At 42.5% G+C, this 18,937-nt stretch overlaps 1 protein-coding gene across 1 annotated transcript; it reads right to left on the reverse strand.

The window, feature by feature from the left end:
• Nucleotides 1–4,491: 4,491 nt before the first annotated feature.
• Nucleotides 4,492–16,060, reverse strand: PRSS35 (serine protease 35). Its single transcript, XM_059842540.1, has 2 exons — nucleotides 15,927–16,060; nucleotides 4,492–10,414 (listed from the first exon to the last, which is right to left on the reverse strand). Exon 2 carries the CDS (start codon nucleotides 10,396–10,398, stop codon nucleotides 9,157–9,159), a length of 1,242 nt encoding a protein of 413 aa, XP_059698523.1. The 5' UTR covers nucleotides 10,399–10,414; nucleotides 15,927–16,060; the 3' UTR covers nucleotides 4,492–9,156.
• Between the last annotated feature and the right edge of the window lie 2,877 nt (nucleotides 16,061–18,937).

Genomic DNA, 18,937 nt, shown 5'->3' on the forward strand with positions numbered 1-18,937 from the left:
AGCTGTGAATATGGAAGGGACAATAGTGAGAGGCAGGACACAGATCCAAACTGCTCTGCTCTCGTGGAAATGTTTGTGGGTATTAATGGCCACAATATCTGGACTGGTTTTTGTTTGCTTGTTTGTTTGTTTTCCCAAAACCCAAAGTCTCATCAGTCGGTTAATTATCATCATCATCCCTACTGCCTTTGGGTTGCCCCAGGGCATGTAACACTATCTGCTGAAATCCTAATTCTGTAATTGGTGGAGCTGTCTAAAAAGCCCTCTGCCAAGAGATGACATTGGAATCTCACTAAAATCAAAACAATACAAAACAAACAAATTTTTTAATGCACATTGCCAATAGGTAGTAGGGAAAAATCCTGTAAAATCTTCTTCAGAATGGCTGTTATGGTTTGTTTTGTTTTGTTTTGTTTTGTAGCTTTGGTTTTTGGGGTTTTTTTAGCCATTATTTTAGCAATTATCTGCTGCATAGGTAACTTTTTTTCCCACTAGTCTTGTACCTCTAAGCTCTATCTTTATCATGTTTCTACCAGGAGCTGGTTCCACAGTAATGTTGCCAGACAAGCCTAAAAATTTACAAAAATTTTGCTTTCAAATTAGGAAGAGGGACCTGGCTGCTGGATCTAGAAACGTGACTTCTTATGTGTCTAAAAATACTTACCTGGAAGCCTAGTCTTTGCCAAATTAAAAAAAAAGAGAATTACATGGTGGCCTTGAGTGGTAGGTGGCTGCACCCCTCTGTCCCAGGGTTGAGTAATTTTGGCTGTGGATGTGGGCTCTGACAGCTGTGGCAAGCGAGGAGCACAGGAGGGCCAGCATGGGTTTGGCAAGCAGGCTGTGCTTACAGCCCTGGCTCCTCCTTGAGTAGGAAAGAAAGGGCTGCCATAGGGATACAATGAAGCATGGCACATCCGGAGTTCTTTCCAGTACTGACAGTGCTTTTAATTTGTGCTGTTTAATGGTGCTGGGGAGAAGAGGAGGGAAGGTGGGTGCATTGTACGTACTGGAGTATGGAGATTCTGCCCTTTCTGTAGAGCTGTGATGTTCTCTTTCACAAATGGTATGTAAAAAAATGCTGCAAGCCCTTCCTGAAACATCTATAACTGCCCTTTTCCAGGCTTTGTCCTTGGATTAGCCCTAGAAGGCTGTGCTGCTGCAACAAGACATTACCTTAGCAGTAGGCTCAAGTAACTGGTATAATAAACTTCACACACAGCCAGCTACCAACCAAGTTTCTGCCAAATTTCTGCAGGTGTTGAGCACATGTGGATCCCACACAGGCAGATCTCCCTGTCAGGGATCGTTTGCTTTTTATTTGAAACTGTCATTACAGTGGATCTTGTGATAGGAACCATTTGCAGCCCAGTTAGTATAACTTGATTAATAGCGTCAAATCATTGCCATTTTTGCAGTCATTTAAACCAGTGAAATTAAATCAGTTTCCTCTGGAGAGCAGGATGTGCCTAGGAGATAAAACCCTGGGCTTGCTGCTGCGGTCCAGAGCCAGTTTCTCCCTCCATCAGCATGTGTGGCAGGAGGAGCTGTCAGGGCTTCCCAGAGTGGTTTTGTAAGGATGTCACAAGATTGTTCCTTCAGCTGGCAGCCTGTGTTTATGTCGACTCAAAGCTTACGAAAGCATTTCCCAAGGCCAGCTCCAGACTTGATGTGTTGTCTTAGAGCTGTGAACACTGGTTTGCTTTCAGTGATTTTGCCTTTCATTCTCTGTTTGCAGCTGTTACCTTAATAGCAACTTGAGTGGCTTCTCTTGAACAGCAACCCAAGCTCCTTGTTATACAGCAATGCTTGGGCATTATTTAATTTAATTTCTAGTGTTTGGTGCTAGAGTGGAAAATGAGGTGAAAATCTAAAGTGGGCACAGTTAAAAAGATTAAAAAGTGGGACTCTCTCTCACTTAGAAAGAATCCAAGGTAGGCAGGAAAGAATGAAATGAAGTTGGAAATTGATATGAAATAATTAAATACAATTAGTAGCAGCTGGTTTTATGTGGTTTTTTTCTAAGCTTTTGAACACTGTTTTCTCACAGATGCCTGATTTTATCAAGTGTGAACTGGTAAGGAAAAATCAGTTTCAAGAAGTGAAGGACTCGAGCACATCAATTGAATGAGCAGCATTATTGGATCACAGATCACTGTTGTACCAGGTTAATTGGCAAGCAAGGAAGTAAATTGAGCAGTAAATTGAACACTGGCAAAGCTACTTTCCCTTTTGAGTATTGGCTTCCTTTTTATTTCTTTCAGAAAAAGAAATTTACAGGTCACAAATGGCTAGTGTATAATGTTCTACAAGTAAATATATACACTATGTGATGGGTCAAATTTCCCTTCAAGACTAAGCATTGTAAATGAGAGGAGAATGGGATGCAGCATTTGTTTACAAGAGTAAGCTCTTGTACTGTTTCAACTCACTGTTTTTAAGTTTAGGAAGATGCTGTGGGGTGGTGGTGGGATAGACAACCAGCAAGTGGATTTTCTTTCACCACATAACTCACCACAGCTCTGGAATGCATCAATGTCCTGCACAGACACGTGCAGAAAAACCCATACACCACATGTAGCTATAAGCCCTCCATTGCCTTTATGCATAAACTTTTATCCCAAGAATTCCATTGGTACTTTTCTTAGAGGTGACTTTTGCCCCCTCTTTGTATTAGTAGTAATTCCCTTTGGGGTAATTTAGCATTCTTTTTAGTGTGTGTGTTTTGGGGAGGGGAAGCCCCTGCTGGCGTTCAAGGCCGTGTTGTATCCCCACTACTGTTGGTTCATTCCTGTACAGAGCCAAAAATATTTAACTGATGAATCATTCAAGAAAACACAAAGGAATTGTAAATACAAAAACTAGTGTTACCTTTGAAAAGGAAAAAACAGAAATCACATTTTCTCCCATTCAGTAAGGCACTGAGTTTTTCGCTGCTGCTCGTGGGCTTCACCTTTGCCTTCTCTCGCCCTCTTCTTCTCCCTGCTTCAAAATGTCCATGGAGAGATACAGCCACAAAGGCTCCACTGCTGTGTGCTGTCTCCTGGCTGCTTTCAGCCTTGACAAAGCAAAGCTTTAAACAGCATTTTATCCATAAATTTGGAAATTAAACTGGAGCAGAGGGGGTGGGAGAATGCTGCAACTGCAGCCAAAGGGCAGCTGAGTAATTTGTCTGAAAACCAGCCCAATATGGTTTCATCCAAAGTTTTCAAACTCTTTCACATGAAAAAGATGTAGAGCCATAGCAACTGCAAAAAGTATGGTGTGTACATAATTACCAAGAGGCACAAGTAAATATTTGTGTGGGTTTTCCAGTATATCTGATTTCTTTTCTTAGCAATAACAAGTGAAGGATTAGCCATTATCAAGATCCAAAGACATATTTGAAGCAGAAGGAGTGAATGATTCATCAGGAATACCTGCATGATAAACAGCATAAGGTGCTACTTCTTTGGATGATTTGCTTGTCTGTTATTTGGGGAAGGCCTTTTGAACTTTTGTAAACACTATGGGAAATGGGAGTATGACTGGAAAATACCTGCACAAGGATCAGGGTAGTATGGGAACATTTTAGGGCTGAATAGACATTTGGATAAGATTCCACTTCAAGTCCCCCAAAGGCCAAGGGAGTGTGTGATACATAACATATCTTGAAATGTATCTTCCACCAAAAAACCCACATCCATGCCAGTGGCTTGGGAATGGCCTGCAGGGGACACAGCTGTCACCCCTGGGTCTCTGTTTGTGTTCCCTGAATGGAGGCTGAGACACATTTCTCAGGCACCAAGGCATTCACCCACATCATGGCAAAACATAGATTTCAGCAATGAAAAGATTTAGATCCTGTTACCAGCCCCAAAATGACTTTTCTCCAGGTCAAAAAGCTTTCAATCCTATTTATTCCCCTGTGGCACTTACTTCTCCCCATATAAGAGCTAGTGGGTAAGCCCTTGCCAGACCCCTGGTAAATATTGCTTGTATTAAACACACTGTTAATTACAGGTGTAATAATTCCTTAACTTTCCATTAAATATTTCCAGCAGCTATCGACCTTGCCAAAAATCTCTCCTTTTGCCATCAGAGATAGAATCAGCACCAGTTTCAAGGGCAAAGAGTTAAGATAATTCTAAGAACCAAGATTATCATATTTTACATATTTCTAATGTGGCCTGGTTCAACAGCTCTCCAAGGCAGAAAGTGTAACTATAGAAAATAGCAGAAACAGAACTAATTACTTATTTTAGAATTAATAACTTGTGGCATAGACTATGAGTCATTTCCTTGCTGAACTAATTTTTTTTACTCATCAAATTTGCTCATGGAGTAATTATCTTGAAGACAGGGAGATTTTTTTTTTCCCAGAACAAGTTTAAAGAGACGTTAATATCTTGTAAGACCAAGTCCCAGATGATTCACTGAAAAATCATTAGAGGCACTTAGAGAATGAAGTTTGTGTAACACAACCATGGCCAACAAACTACATCATGACAGAGGAAAAGAAAAACAACAGAAAGTATTTATTGACAGAATAAGTGCATCATATAATATCTTAACAGAGCAAAGGTTTGCATTTATTTTCTCAAATGGCTTGTCATTTTGCACAGTTAAAAATATTCTAAAGTTTTCTGTCTTAAAAAAAGCAAAGAACATTAAAGAATCCTCAAAGCTACTTCTGGATGTTTTTAATCTAAATGCTCTGACAATTGGAGCAAAAGACTGGTGCAAAAGGGACCAAAATATACTTCCAAATCCTTTGAGATGAGAGTGAAATTTTAAGCTTTCAATTTAATAACATTCTTTTTTTTCCCCCAGTCATTCTTTAATCCAGGAATTTGTAGATGGAACTATCTGCAATAATCTGTGCTTTAAAATTGGAAGCAGTTGATTAAATTTCTAGGGATGCCAAACACAAACAGAAGACACTTGAAAAAAATTTATTGCCTAGAATTTCTAGATACATGCAAAAAATGCAGCCAACATTTAAATGCTTTAAGTCTGAGATTTTTTGCTTCAATTTTTTTTCCCAGTGGAGAACAGCCTTTACAGGAATCCCCAAAAAAAGGTCAGGTTTGAGAAGCTCCCTTTACTCACTACATTCTTGGTGATCCAGTGTACTGGGAGGTTCAGACTGCCAAGCCTTTTGGTCAGAACACAGATCTGCTGCTTTCCAAGGACCCTGAATGAATGCAGCATAATCCCTGCAAATTCAGGCATGGATTGTAGATCAGGGTCAAAACCCCTGCCTGCTAGTGGTCCCTGCCACAGCCTGAGTCCTCTCACAGCCCTTTCCTTGTTGCTGTTGGCTGGAAAGAAAAGCCTTATCTTGAACAGTGAAAAATTGTCATGAAACTTGTGAATTTCACATCTTAATTCATACTATAAAGTGTCTATCATCTGCCTACTCCTTCTCTCAGTAGGTGCCTCTGCTACCTTGCAGCCATTTCATCTGCTACTCTGCACACTTTCTTTATCCCTTGCATACCATCTCCATCTTCCTGGCCTTCCATACCATCTACTTATTCTTCCTTTCTCTTTTATTTGCTGTTTGCTGCCAGGTCATCTCTTATCAGCAGAATAGAAAGAGCTCCCCAGCTGCTTCTCTCCTCCACATGTGGATGAGGTTTTTTTTTTAATTTGAGCCATATTCATGCTGATTCATACTCCATATAGACACATAAATCTGCAAAATTAAGATGGTAAATCTTAAGGAGTCAAGGAGTTTCATTAAGCAATTATTAAAACATTGGGTACTCTATACCTCATGTAAGATAAATAATTTCTCTACATAATGTTGTGCTTTTCTTTTGTTAATACAAACTTTGACTTAATTTTTCACGCTGCAGATAACTCCCTTCACTTCCACTGTGTGTCTCAGTGCCTCAGATTAAACACATGCACAAATACCTTGCAGAAGCTGGTCTGGGTGTGTTAATGGCTTACATATGAGGTTTATCTTTGGCCCTGAAAAAAACTTACTTGTTGACTTTATAAATTCCAGTAGCCCTCAAGGAGAAAAGAGATTTGACTGAAGTTGTTTTTTCCTAAAGCTGGGAATACAGTTCAATAAAAATATCTACTACAAACTCTTCTGGAAAAGAATTAGTACTGATGAAAACAAATGATGTACACCCTGGTACCTGACAGAGGAAAAATCCTTTAGGGAAACATCACAAGGGCAGGCAACCCAGCCTTGCTGCTGGTGTCCTAGACAACAGCAAGATCTAATCTACTGGGATCACATTTTCCTCCTCATATTTTCTCATTGGTAACTAGATAGTAACTGCAGGTTTTTAAGAAAATCTGAGATGGCTCAACAATTTTTGTCCCATTTGCAGTGGTGGGTATCAAGAGCTCTATGCAGGACATCGAATTCCTGGGATTGTGTGCAAGTACTTGATTTATGAACTGCAGTTCCTGTAGTAGGTAGTCACAATGCCTACATAAAGCATGGGTTTCTCTATTAGACCAAGTGAAAGACCAAAATGTTGCCCACCGTGATGAGACAACAGGAAAAGCATTTTGTCTGTGTCTTCTTCTACCTGCATTCCCTGGCCTGAAGGTGCTGAAAACACCAAAACTCAGTCAAAACCACCATGGTCTCCAAGCCTGTGTATTTGCATGTGTTTGTGCATGGGTACTGAGACACAGAGGTTTGTTTTAAATTAATTTTTATGTTGCTCTGGCCAACCTATTTAATATCTTAGTACTACAGAATGAGCATCCAGTATTTATTCTCTGAAAAGAAAGAGTTTTTATCAACCTGGTATGGAAACCTCAGGTTGCAGCTGAGATATTTACAATAGATGATTATTATAACAGGATCATTTGGAAACTGACAGCAAACATTTTTCATTCTTACCTTGCTCCCAATTCCCAAAGTGATGAAGAAATAGATTTTATTTCTTCTGAGGAGGAGCGCACCTAAATAAGTCTCAAAAAACCAAGGAATTCGCTAAGCTCCCCAAGATCAGTTTTGGACCCAAATCAACAATGACAATAATTGTAAAAAAAATCCATGGACCTGGGTTGTCTTGTGTTAGATTAACGATGTGGTACCTTATTTGTCACAGTAACTATGGAAAAAGGCACTTAAGAAAAACATGACACACCTGACTAAAGACTACTATAAATCTGTTGCATAGAGCAAGAGTATTAAATACTGGACTGAGGTGATTTAAAATTACTGTCAGCAAAGCCACATGTGTTAAAAGAGATGTTAACAACAATAAAAAATAATTAACCCTAAAATCTTAGAGATTCATTTCTAAACTTTAAAAATTATTATTAGTTTTCTGCAAACAATCACACAAAATAAAATTAAAACATAATAAAGGAATAAAAGCTGAGTGTTCCCTGGAAAGGCTGACATTAAAAGAAATAGTTTCCTTTAAAGTGAGATTTCTTCCAATGAATGAAATATTGTTAGGGTTATGATATGGAAGCAAGTCTTAAATTTTTATGCTTTGGCAATAATAGGACAAAGTTGCCTGCACATTCAGTGTGTCAGATTATATGCTTTCTACCATATACCCAAAAAAAAGTGTTCTTTAAAATCATATTATTTCATCAAAAGCTATTATAAGCATGTTTTAAAGATTCCAAAACCCAAAAATTATTTTAAAGTCTTGTATTTTTTTCTCCTGCACAGGAAGAAAATGTATTTTGGTCAGCATAAATTTATGACAAAAAAATTAAATATTATGGTGGTGAATACTCTGAAAGTATTGAAACCCAAAGGATATGATCAGAAAGGCACAGTATCTTTTTATGTTATTAGATTAACATAGCACCATAAGAATTCTGTGTACTTCAAAATCTTGACATAAAATAAAAGATACAGACTTATATAGCAATCAACAATAGTTTTTAAGAAGGTTGTTTGTGTTTAAAGGTGTATAAAAGTCAAGCTCAGTTTGTGTCTTCATTAAATACATGGTTCTGCAAACATATTGAACCAAATTATTTGCTAACTACTGCTGCTATCTAACAAAATACCTTTTATAATGCACAGGATAGTTCTACCATTCAGAAGGTGCTATAGTTTAGTTGGGAGAAATTTTTAGTTAACCCTGTGAATCATGTTGAGGTGGAGTCTGAATATAACATGATTAAAACCACACACTTTGCAAAACTGTATAAAGCCAAACTAAAATATTGATTTCCAACTCCCAGTCTAATACATACTATCCTATCTATGAAGCTGAACTTGTATAAAAGTAATTTATAAAAACTGAAGAAATGTTTAGCACCCAGAAAATACATCATCTGTTAAGCTCCAAATGATTGTCAAGTAGCCACTTCAGGAGTCAGTGACTTCTCCCAATGGTAAAGCTAAACATTTGACTAGAAACTAAACCTACAGCTCTCCAAATACTAACTGGAAGGCAAACGCAGTGTTTAAGATTTCTATAGCTTCTCTAAGAACTTGTTTAAAGGCATTAAATATGTCTAAATGTGTCTTCTTCTTCCAAACATGGAAACTTTTTTTTTTGCTAGTTTCTCTTTTGCTGTTTTTACTGAGCAATGGAGTGAGTTTTTCTTTAAGGTGTAACCCTCAGCTACATGAATTTGGAATTTCCATGGGAGCGTTCCTGCAGCAACCAGAAGAGGAAGTTTTCCAAACTAACCATCATCAATTATAGTTCTCCTTCTCAACATGGACCTGTGGTCTTTAGAGAATGCCAGAATAATGTCTTGTTCTCATGCAGCTCATTCTGCACATGCAGGAACATGCTATATGCACAACTTGCATTTGAAGAATTGGAACAGAACCCTGAGAAAAGTAAATCCATTGGAAAAAAAATAGATATTGTTTAATAACACCAGTTTGAGACGTTTCCCTTCCTCTGGGGAAAAAAATGACAAACAGGTGCAGCCATTTTTTTCCTCAAGAATGACTCGAATTTATCACAATTGCAAACATAAATATAGTTTGGGATTTTAAGTGCATATCTAGGTTGATTACAATTAGAAATGTTTTGTCTGACAATTCTACCCCTCCCCTAGAAATTCAGCATTCCTTAAGTCACCAAAGCACTACTTGTGAGCTTTGAGTTCAAGAATGTTCTGGCGTGGAGTGATGTTCTTCCAGTCACCGTTGCGGCCACCTTTCACTCTATGGCAGTGAGGGTGCTAAGCAAAACTGAGGCTCGGCTCTCTTCAGCCTTGCATGCAATTCTCATCATTCCCATGTATCCAGAAGCAAATCTGGGCATATTTGAGAGGAGTAATTCGTACTGCTACATTGTAATCCTGCTGTTCACCATTGATGTCCACCCACTGGTGGCCTGAGTAAACAGCGATGATCTTGCGTTTCCACTTCTTTTTGTTTGGCTCCTTCAGACGGAGATAGATGCCAGATCCTGTGGAGCCAGGCTCAGCATCACAGTACTGATAGAAGAGATCATTGGACTCATCAGAAATGCTACAAAATCTATAGACCAGCTGCCCAGACCGATCATTGTCAAAACCTGAGAAGTGGATCATGCTCCCAGGCATCATTTTGATTGTTGGGCTGATTCCCAGCTCCATGTATTTCCTTTTGTGGGGACGCTTGAGCTCAAGAACAGCATAATCATAATCCAGGGCAATATCCCCAGAGACACCCTTAAACCAGCCTTTTGGGATGTGCGTGCTCTTCACCCGGGTCCACTGGAAGGAGGGCATGCCATCTGAGGTCCCTTGCTTCCTCCCAGATCCCCTCTGCTTTCTCTCATGGCCTTTGGATGGTCGCCTTAATTCTGCGGCGGCTTTGGGATCCTCTTTGGCCGCAGAAGTTTCTCTCCTACTTCTTTTAGCACCTTTGCGTTTCCTGCCGTTGCCTCTGGATTTCGTCTTCATCAGGCCCACCCTCAGTCTCTTGCTGCCCTTAACATAATCCTTGCCATTGTGCAGGCAGTGGGCTGCTGTGAGCACGTGCTTGGGGGAAACGAGAATGCCGCTGCAGCCCGTGGAGATCTTCACAGCTGTGTTGAAGGGAAAGTTGGTCATAAACCTCTTGTCATAGATGCTGAACCTACTGTCTGTCCCATATATCTGCCTCTTCTTCCTCAAAGGCCTTTGTGTGGTTGTGTTTGCAGCTGGGTCAGGCACTGCTCCGAGGACATTCACTTCAGTCAGGGTCCGTGTGCCGTTTTCAAAAACAGTCTCATAGGATAAGAGGCTCTTCAAGTCAGACAAGCTTGGCACTGGCAGTTTTCTTTGACATTCAATTCCGCATACACTGTTCAGCTCTAATTTGGTTTTTGCTTCAAATTTAGGGCTGTCAAGGGAGAAAGTTCTTTCTCTCACAATCTGGGGAATCTTCTTTAAGTGCCAAGTAAAATCTTGTTCCGTTTCTGTTCCATCACTGAGACCCAATATAGGTACGAAAATTATGAACAGCAGTAACATGTGCTCCATTTTATTTTATTTTTTTCTAAAACAAGAAAGAGAGATTTGAAAGTACACTTTGGAAATATATATAGTTATCTTAATATATTCTAAGTATAATCATGCAATTTTAGAACTAACATCAGTGGAACAGAATTCTACAATCTGCTCAAAATAGAAATGCCTCAGATATTACCTGTTTTGCCTCTGACTCTTCCAATTGTTTCTAGGACGATGGATGCAGATAATTCAGCATCCATGCTGAGCTACCTACTGGAAGATAAAACCAGCTGAGTTTCACCTGTTTTTCCCTCAGTGGACAGCAGTCTCAGTCATTCCACTTGGTAGAACATCCTGGTTTCATTCATTCCAAAGTAGAACATCCTGGTTTTATTTATTCCAAAGGTATGCAGTTACATATTACATTTCTGCTTCTCTTTTCTATAGCTATATAGTAGAAGGTAGAACGTACTTGGAAACCCTCAGTGTATTCAAAAGTTGGGATCCAAGCAGAGATGGACAGACAGACTATGATAATGAGACTTAGGAACCTTTGGGAAACCAGACCACTTGTGCTCTTTCAGGTAATGGCCAAAACATGGCTTTAGCTGAAAAGTCACCAATGGTTCTCCACTACCCAGATGAGAACTATGAATCTGCCTGTATGAAAAATGGCACTTGCTAACTGCTATCCCAAGGAACCAAGGTCTTCTAGGATAGACAGACAAATGAGGAAAGCAGAATGTTGCTGGTGTAGAGGAGTCTCCTGGTTATATATACATGCGGCAAAGCTCAGCTGAGTAGGAGGGACAAGTCTGGTTACTCATACCATGAGTAACTTTTTCAGGATCCCACAAAGGCTGTAGGAACTGTGCTGTCTGTGCCTAATGGTCACATGTGGAACGCTCCACTTAGATGGGGTGATCCACCACACCAAGAGCTAATACTTTAAATGGGAAAGACAAAAAAGCAGTATTATTCCCATCTCTAGTTGGGAAACATGCAGGAAAAATGTAACATTGTTAGAAGTCTAAGGCAGAGCCAGAAACTGAACCCAGAACTCTTGATTCTGAACTCAAAACATTACTGAAAAGACCATTTTTCTCTTTTGGCAGCATTGATGTCAGTGGCATTATCCAACTGCTGGCAGCTGCCACTGGGAAACCTGTGCTTGGTTCCAACATCCTTCATTCCAAATACATGGAAACCTCAGCAGCGAAGAAAGAAAGGGGTCTATGATTAAACTTTAAAAGGCAAGCAATTCAAGGATTTGTATGTGGTTAAGCTCTCTGGTTTGCATTGCAATGGCAGTGTAGGCCAGGGCAAACATAACCACTTTGCTTAATTTTAGTTTAGAATAGTAGAAGTGATGCTCTCCAGTGAAACATTCAGTATATGAAAAAAGAAGTGGGGAACATCACTTTCAAAGCTGTGTAATAGACCAGTGACTCCTATGATTTTTGAGGCATCTTTACCCTATAGACATATCTGTTGTGTATAATAAGCAATTTTTTTTTTTTTTTGGTTGAGTGAGCACTACAGTTCAACCACAGCTTGTTGCTCCTGATGCCAAGAAGAGGCTGGATTTGTTTTAGCATAGTTTTAACACTTTTCACCTTTGCCAGAATGGAACACTCACTTTGAGTTGGAGTCCACTTACTAGGATACATATATACCACATTTTACAATACAAGGAAACCCTCCCTGGCTTTAAAGTAGCTAACTCAGGTTTTGGAGAAGATGTGGGGACTTTCCTAAGACATCTGGAGATTACAGTGACTCACAGGTCTGAACTCTGGGGTGTATGTGGTCATATGAAAAGATATCTGAAAGTTTTGAAAGCAGAGCTGGGGAGCCATCCCAGAAAAAAGATTTTGTAGAGGGACGCCAGCTGTCCACACCAGTCTAGCTTATTGGTATAGCAGAAATTTAAACATTTAAACATTTAAACATTAAGTTACCTTCAAAATGTTGCTTCAGTGCCCAATTAGCACTAAATTTGAGGAAGAATGACTATTTTACATAGCTGTGGGTAAGTTAGAAGGTGCCAAAATAAAAAAAAATACTATAATTAGAACATAAATGGTCCTGGTCTGACCAAAGGCCTGCCTGTTTCTGACACTGACTAAATGTGTTTGCCTAGGGTAGAGGATAGGGATAGGAATTGGGCAGCCAGGTATGCCCCCCCTCCCTCACAGTTTCTTAACTTACAACCAGTTGTACCTGATGGACTTTAGAGCAGAGGTGGCTTCTGTAGTGTAAGGAAACCTTAATTAATTTCTCTTCCATAGTTTGACAGTCTTCTCTTGAATACAGAATTTCGTAGCCACAGTGTTCTGCACCCGGGAGTCACACAGCTTAACTACACGTATGAAGAAGCATCTCCTTGTCTTTATTTCCAGCTTGTCACAAACTAGCAAGGTTTGGGGGTAAATAATGTGATATTCATGCAGAAAAGCTGGTTTAAATTTGCTTTGCCCTAATATATATCTGCTGAACAAGACAGTTCTAATACCAGGCTTGAGAATTATCTTTTTTTTTTATTTTTCCCTTGAACACTCCTCCCTTTTTCAGCTTTTCATAAGGGTCTGGATAATTGATATTCCTCTGTAGCTGAACTTTGTGAGCCCTAAGGAAAGTTCAGTCACTAACTGCTTGTTCACATAGAAATTCTGGGTTGATGTCATTCCACTGTGATGGCTGATGTCTTCCCAGATGATCTCATAAACTAGGTTTATAGAAAAGTCCATTTCTTTCCTCTCTGCTTTATAGAGAGACTTTCTGCAAGCAAATGGGTGGAGTACCATGGCTCCCTTCTGCCGCTCTTTAGAAAGAAAAAAAAACCCTCAAAGCACAGAACCTTCCATAGATGCCTTGGAGCCCTCCATTTGAAACATGACACTCAAGTGCTCACTGCTTACAAAGGCAGTCTTGGAAGCCAAGATTTTCTTCATTTATAATGAACCACTTGTCACTGGGAATGAACTAACTACACTTCAGGATAACTGGAAGAAGTTCAAGGAACTTGATAAACACAGTAATTCTCATTGCAGACCGGAGCAGTGGTTCTGCTAGGCAGCTTTGTCATTTCCAGCCCTGCATTTAAGATCTGTTTAACCTCATCTCTACTGTTTGGAGGAGGCCAGCTCCCAGCACGGGCAATGTCAGCAATTGCCACGGTCCAGCACAGGCTGCTGGCAAAAGGGAAACACAGGGCTCCTCTTGCCAGATGATGAGGATGGAAATGTGTAGATGGGTGCAAAGATAACTTTGCAGGGTGGGAGAAAGGGAGGGAGAATACAACCTCCAGGGGAAGGAGGAAATGTCCTGAGAAGGCTTCAAGCTGATTGCAAGAAAAAAACCCTCAATTACCCATTCTCCACTCTTCCTCCACACCCCAAGATGCTCTGCCCTCTCCTTTCCTTCACTCCTTTCCCACACAGATTTTGGGTTGGCTTACATTAATTGGAATTCTTGAGTCAGCTCTTTAAGGTATAATGAATTACTTGAGAGAAGACAAGATGGAAACCAAAAAGGGAGAGATCCCCAGCTACATGAAAATGTTGAAATTCTTCCTCTGGTTTCCAAACTCAGCTGATAACTTTGGTGGCATTCCAGCTGCCAGGCGTATCCATAGAAGTAAAACTACTTTTAGTTCTTCTCATTTCTTGCTTCCAACATTAAACCTTTTTGCATCCACAGAACAAAAACTACCAATTTTTGAGGATATTCTTCAAGTATTTTGTCCTACCTTACTCCAGCTGAATACATGTCAGATGCTCAGGAAAAGGCTTACAGTCAAGATGAACTAGAAGAGGTTTCTCTTCAGGCTATTACGGAAGAAATTTACATGCCAGTAGCTCAGACAGAAGAAAAATTCAGTCCAGCTTCCTGACAGTGTTTTATCTTGGTCTGTTCTGTGCAGCCTCTACCCTGAGGTTTTCTTCTTCTTGTAGGATAGTTGATACATTTCAAACTAAGCTTATACAATTTGAAATCCAATTTCTAGGCCCTAAAATAACAGAGGCTGCTATAATAACCATGTCCTTTAACTGCTTTTGGCCTTATTCTTGAAATGACTGGATGTTGGAATTCACAGTTCTACTCTGACAAAGCAAAACAGAGAACAAATTTTTGATATCTCACACTCCAGGGAAGAAACCATTGCCCTAATCTTATTCACCACTGCTCCCCCTGCCCTCCTCCAGGTGCGTTCACTCTGTACACTGGTGTATGGATGTCGTCCTCCTCTCTGATTTGCGGAAAAAAAAAAAAAAAAGAAACCAAAAAAAACAAAATCAAACCACTGAGGCTCTTGTCTCTTGCAAAAATTTAGGCCGCTTCAGTACCCATCGGAAGAACTAATTTTACACGGCGGGCGTGACAGCTCATTTCTGAAATCCCACGGGCGGGGAAAATGAAGCGCCGCGAGTAAGCGGCGCAGTGCCCGCCGCGGCCGCGGGGCGGCGCTCCCGCAGCGCCGGCAGCGGCTCCGTGCCCGGCCCCGGCCCCGCGCCCGCCGCCCGTCCCGACCCTCCCGCGCCGGGACCCGCTCCGCGCTCCGCCGCGCCGGGAGCAGGCCGACGGCAAGGAGGTCGCGCCCAGGCCACTGCTCGGCTGCTGAGCGGCTCCGGAGATCCAGCCCTGCCAGCCGGGCAGCGTCAGCGGGACGGCAGAGAGCGGGCACAGACCGGGAACGGGCCGGAGGAACGGCGGGGACGGGAGGGCTTTGCCGGGATGGCCGCCTTCCCTCTGCCCTCTCCGCTGTTGCCGGCCGCTCCTGTGTGTTCGCGCGTGAAAGCACAGGGCTGCTCTGGAAGAAGAGGAGGATTTGGAGAGTAAGCCTTTATCGCTCCTTAGGCATTCCCTGGTCCTGCTTTCCGCAGGAGGCTCCGCTTCTCCGCGCCTGATCCGAAGGAGTTTCCCCCCTCTACAAAGCCTGAAAGTTAAATACCTTGGCAAGGCTCTTTTATTTTTGCTATTCCAGGATAAATCTGTTTCCAGCAGTGACGAATCTGGATGAAATTAGTGTCAATTCCAGAGGAGCGCGGAGATGGTAGCGCTAATACTGAGGGGATGAATCAGAATTAAAGGAGTTTGTTTTGAAGGGTGAAGAGGCTCCCTGCCTGCTCCCCGCAGAAGGCACAGCACAGAGACAAACTCCCGAAAATCCAATAAATATGCCCCTTGCCTCAGTCCCGTTAAGCCGTCTTGTGAAACCGGCTTCAAATACGAAGAAAAAACAAGGACCAGATAAACGCGTGGCGTTTTAGTCCTATCAAAAATACATGCATCAGGCTAAAGAGCCAGGAACTTCATACAAAACCTCTCAGCTGCCAAGCTCAAGGTACTGACATCTCTCAGCCCCATCATTTTTTAAAAACGACCCGCGTAGAAAGAATGACATCGCAAAAAAACTACCACCTTAGAGACGCTGGTTAGCTCGCTGGTTAGCCGGTCCCCCTCAGCCCCCGTCCCCAGCTCCGCTCCTGCCCACCCAGGTCTCTGGGGGCTGCCTCTTCCCCAGAGACCGACGCCGGGAAGGGTCTTGGTCATACCTGGCAGCCCGCAGGACGGACGGAGGGGAGGGCGGCCGCAGCCCCGGGGCTCAGGCTCCCGGCTCCCCGCTCCGCGCCGCTCGTCCGCCGCCCAGCGCCCGCGGCTACTGAGGACGGGGCGGGGGGAGCGGCCAGGTCTTCCCAGGCGGGGGAGGGGATGGAAAAATGAAAAAAAAAAAAAAAAAAGGAAAGAAAAAAAAAAAGAAAAAGAAGGCGAGAGGGAGGAAGCCGAGTGGGAGGGCCAAGGGGAGCGGAGGCAGATCCCGGTGTCTCCTCGGATGGGATGGGATGGGAAGAGAAGGGGCTCTGCCTGCGGAGCGGGGAGGCGCATCGCCCCGGCGGCGGCTTCCTCTGGGTGACCCGCACGGGGACGGGGCGGGAGAGGCTGCCGGGCCGGGGTGGCGAGGCGGGGACAAGCGGGGAGGTGGAGGGACCCCGTCCTAAGAGAAGGGCAGCGGGGCTCGCCCCGTTCGCACCGCTCCACCTGTGCGGGCGGCGGCAGCGGGGAGGGCCGCTCCCCCTGTCCCGCCGGAGCGCTTCTGGGGAAGGCGAGGAGCAGGGAATGGCGCTCCCACGGACCGTGGCCTGCCCGCTCCTCCCTGTCTCCCAGCCCCGCTCCTCTGGAGCGCCCTGCTCCTCAGGGATCCTCCCTGCCCCCTTCTCTGGACCATTCCCGCTCTTCTGGGCCTCAGAGGACAGGTGAGAAGCACCTTCCTCCTTTCTTCATCATTCTTTGTTCTTCTTTGCTTTCCTCTTTTCCTTCGGTGTTCCTGTGGTTTCTCCTCCAAAGGCAGAAAGCTCCGGGTGGAGAACTGCCCTCCTTGGATGACCCCCTGGCACTACAACAGGGCTCTCGCCAAAGCTGTCCACTGCCACACAGGCACAAGGTGACAAGTACCCTCGTAAGCAGTTCTGCTAGTGCTTAACACAAGAACTTCTATTGAGTTCATCTGCTGAAAGCCCATTTCATGCTAAATGAAGGCCCATTGATTTGCCAAAACCAGCAGGAACTTTGTGGCATTGCTGGAGATCAGAGTGAGATCTCCAGAGTGCTGCTTTGTGTTTTTAATCATAGGCATATCCTTCTTTAAAAGTCTTAACTTCAAAAACTTAGTGGAACCAAATTTGTAAATGGGTTGGAAATAAGGCTTTGACCAGCAAGCTGCAGCCCGCAGTTTCACTTTGAAGACTGAGGCTTATTTCTTCAAAATTTAGATTTCATTTGCAGTTCTGGGTTTGTTGTTTGTGCGCACAACCTAAAAACAAAGCAAAACAGTAACAATATAATAATACTTCATGAGCCAGAGTAAATTACCTGAAGAATTACCAATGTAATTAACAAGGCAAGACAGAAATGTAGGTAAAGTTTTACAACCAATATATTGAACATAAGATCTTCCACACTGGGTGAGAGTAAGGGCTTGCTAGACTAATATCAGGTTGCATTACTGAAGGCAGTAGTTCCCTCCGGCACTTTCACTGCACCAATACTTCAGACTCAGAGATTTTGTGAGGCAGGTGCAGTTTCTATGATCTTAGCAACCTTCACTGGATTTCTTTGTCGGGTTCTTGCCCATCTTCCCTTTAACCTACATGGATCTGTAGTATCTACAACTTACTCTGGTGACAAGTTCTCCAGGTCAAACATATCTTTGTGCAAAATCTTGTCTCTTTTAGTGTCTTTTCAACCTGGCTACTGCTATCTTCATTTGATGCCCACTAGTTCTCTATCACATACTCTGTAACTCCTCTCCCATCCTGAAGAATTCTATTTAAGTTAGCTGAGCTTTACATCAAAAACATTCCTGTTTTCCATCCTATTGCTGACGTCCAGGGACCAGAAAAGCATCTGAAGGAAGATGCATCCAAACACTTCTTGGCAGTGGCAAGTAGAAAACAAGGAGCAACAGCTTACTTGGACTGGGCAGCTGTGTGGAGCTACAACTGCAGCTAGGGAGGGTCAAACTGGTCATGGGGAAAAATTTCTTCACCAAAAGGAATATGCAACACTGGAACAAATGACCCAGGGAGGTTGTGGAATCACCATTCTTGGTGGTTTCCAACACTCAGATAAACAAAGCCACAGCTGATCTGATCTGGTGTTGGCAGAAGTCCTGCTTCAAGGGAAAGGTTGAGCTGGGTGACCTGCAGAGGTCCCTCTCAACCAATATTTCTATGGTTCTTTACCTACACAGAAGATGCAAGCAAAATATGGATTTTTGTGGCAGCAAAAAGATATTATTTCTTTTGTTCTTGGCTGATTTCTTAATACTTGCTAGTATTTTAAATATTTATTTTAATTTTTCATCTGGGGATGACCAGGCTGATGTTCCCATAGGGTCGTTTTCCTAACTCCAGGACTCTCTTTCCTGAGAAGAAATGACCAGATCAGATCCTGCCATTTCATACCTGAAGTAAAGGCCCTTTTCCTCTTGTGCAGTACCTTGCATCTACATTGACCTCCCCTGAAATTTTATTGCTCAGTTACTCCCATAAACTTTCCTGCACATAATCAAGGTAGTCTCATCTTTATTAAACAAAATAATAGCCTCATCAGGCTTTGTCACCGACTGCTCATCTCTTTTCCAGACCTTTTATAATTATGCTGAATAGTGCAGCACAAAGCAGGTTGTTACTGGTAACCTATCATCCCTTGAAAAGCTGATACCCTTTATCCTATGCTTTCTTTCCTGTTTTCCAGAAAATATGGATGGCGCAGGTTCGTTTCTGTTTGTTGAACTCTGGGTGTTGGGATCTGTGTGCTTTCAACCCATCGGTCCCCTCCCTCCTAAATTTCAAATTTAAATTATTTAAACCATTTTTTATTTAATTCTGTGTCATGGTTTAACCCCAGCCAGTACCTACCCCCTCACAGGTTCTCACTCACTCACTCACTCACTCACTCACTCACTCACTCACTCACTCACTCACTCACTCACTCACTCTCCCCACCACAGTGGGATAGGGAAGAAAATCAGAAAAAGTTAAAATCCACAGATTGAAGTAACAAC

The sequence above is a fragment of the Haemorhous mexicanus genome, chromosome 3 (assembly GCF_027477595.1).
Source record: "Haemorhous mexicanus isolate bHaeMex1 chromosome 3, bHaeMex1.pri, whole genome shotgun sequence".
In the NCBI taxonomy this organism is placed as follows: Eukaryota; Metazoa; Chordata; class Aves; order Passeriformes; family Fringillidae; genus Haemorhous; species Haemorhous mexicanus.

Excerpts from the sequence above, each read along its gene's own strand:
- PRSS35 (XM_059842540.1), bottom strand. The coding sequence starts at position 10,398 with ATGGAGCACATGTTACTGCTGTTCATAATTTTCGTACCTATATTGGGT.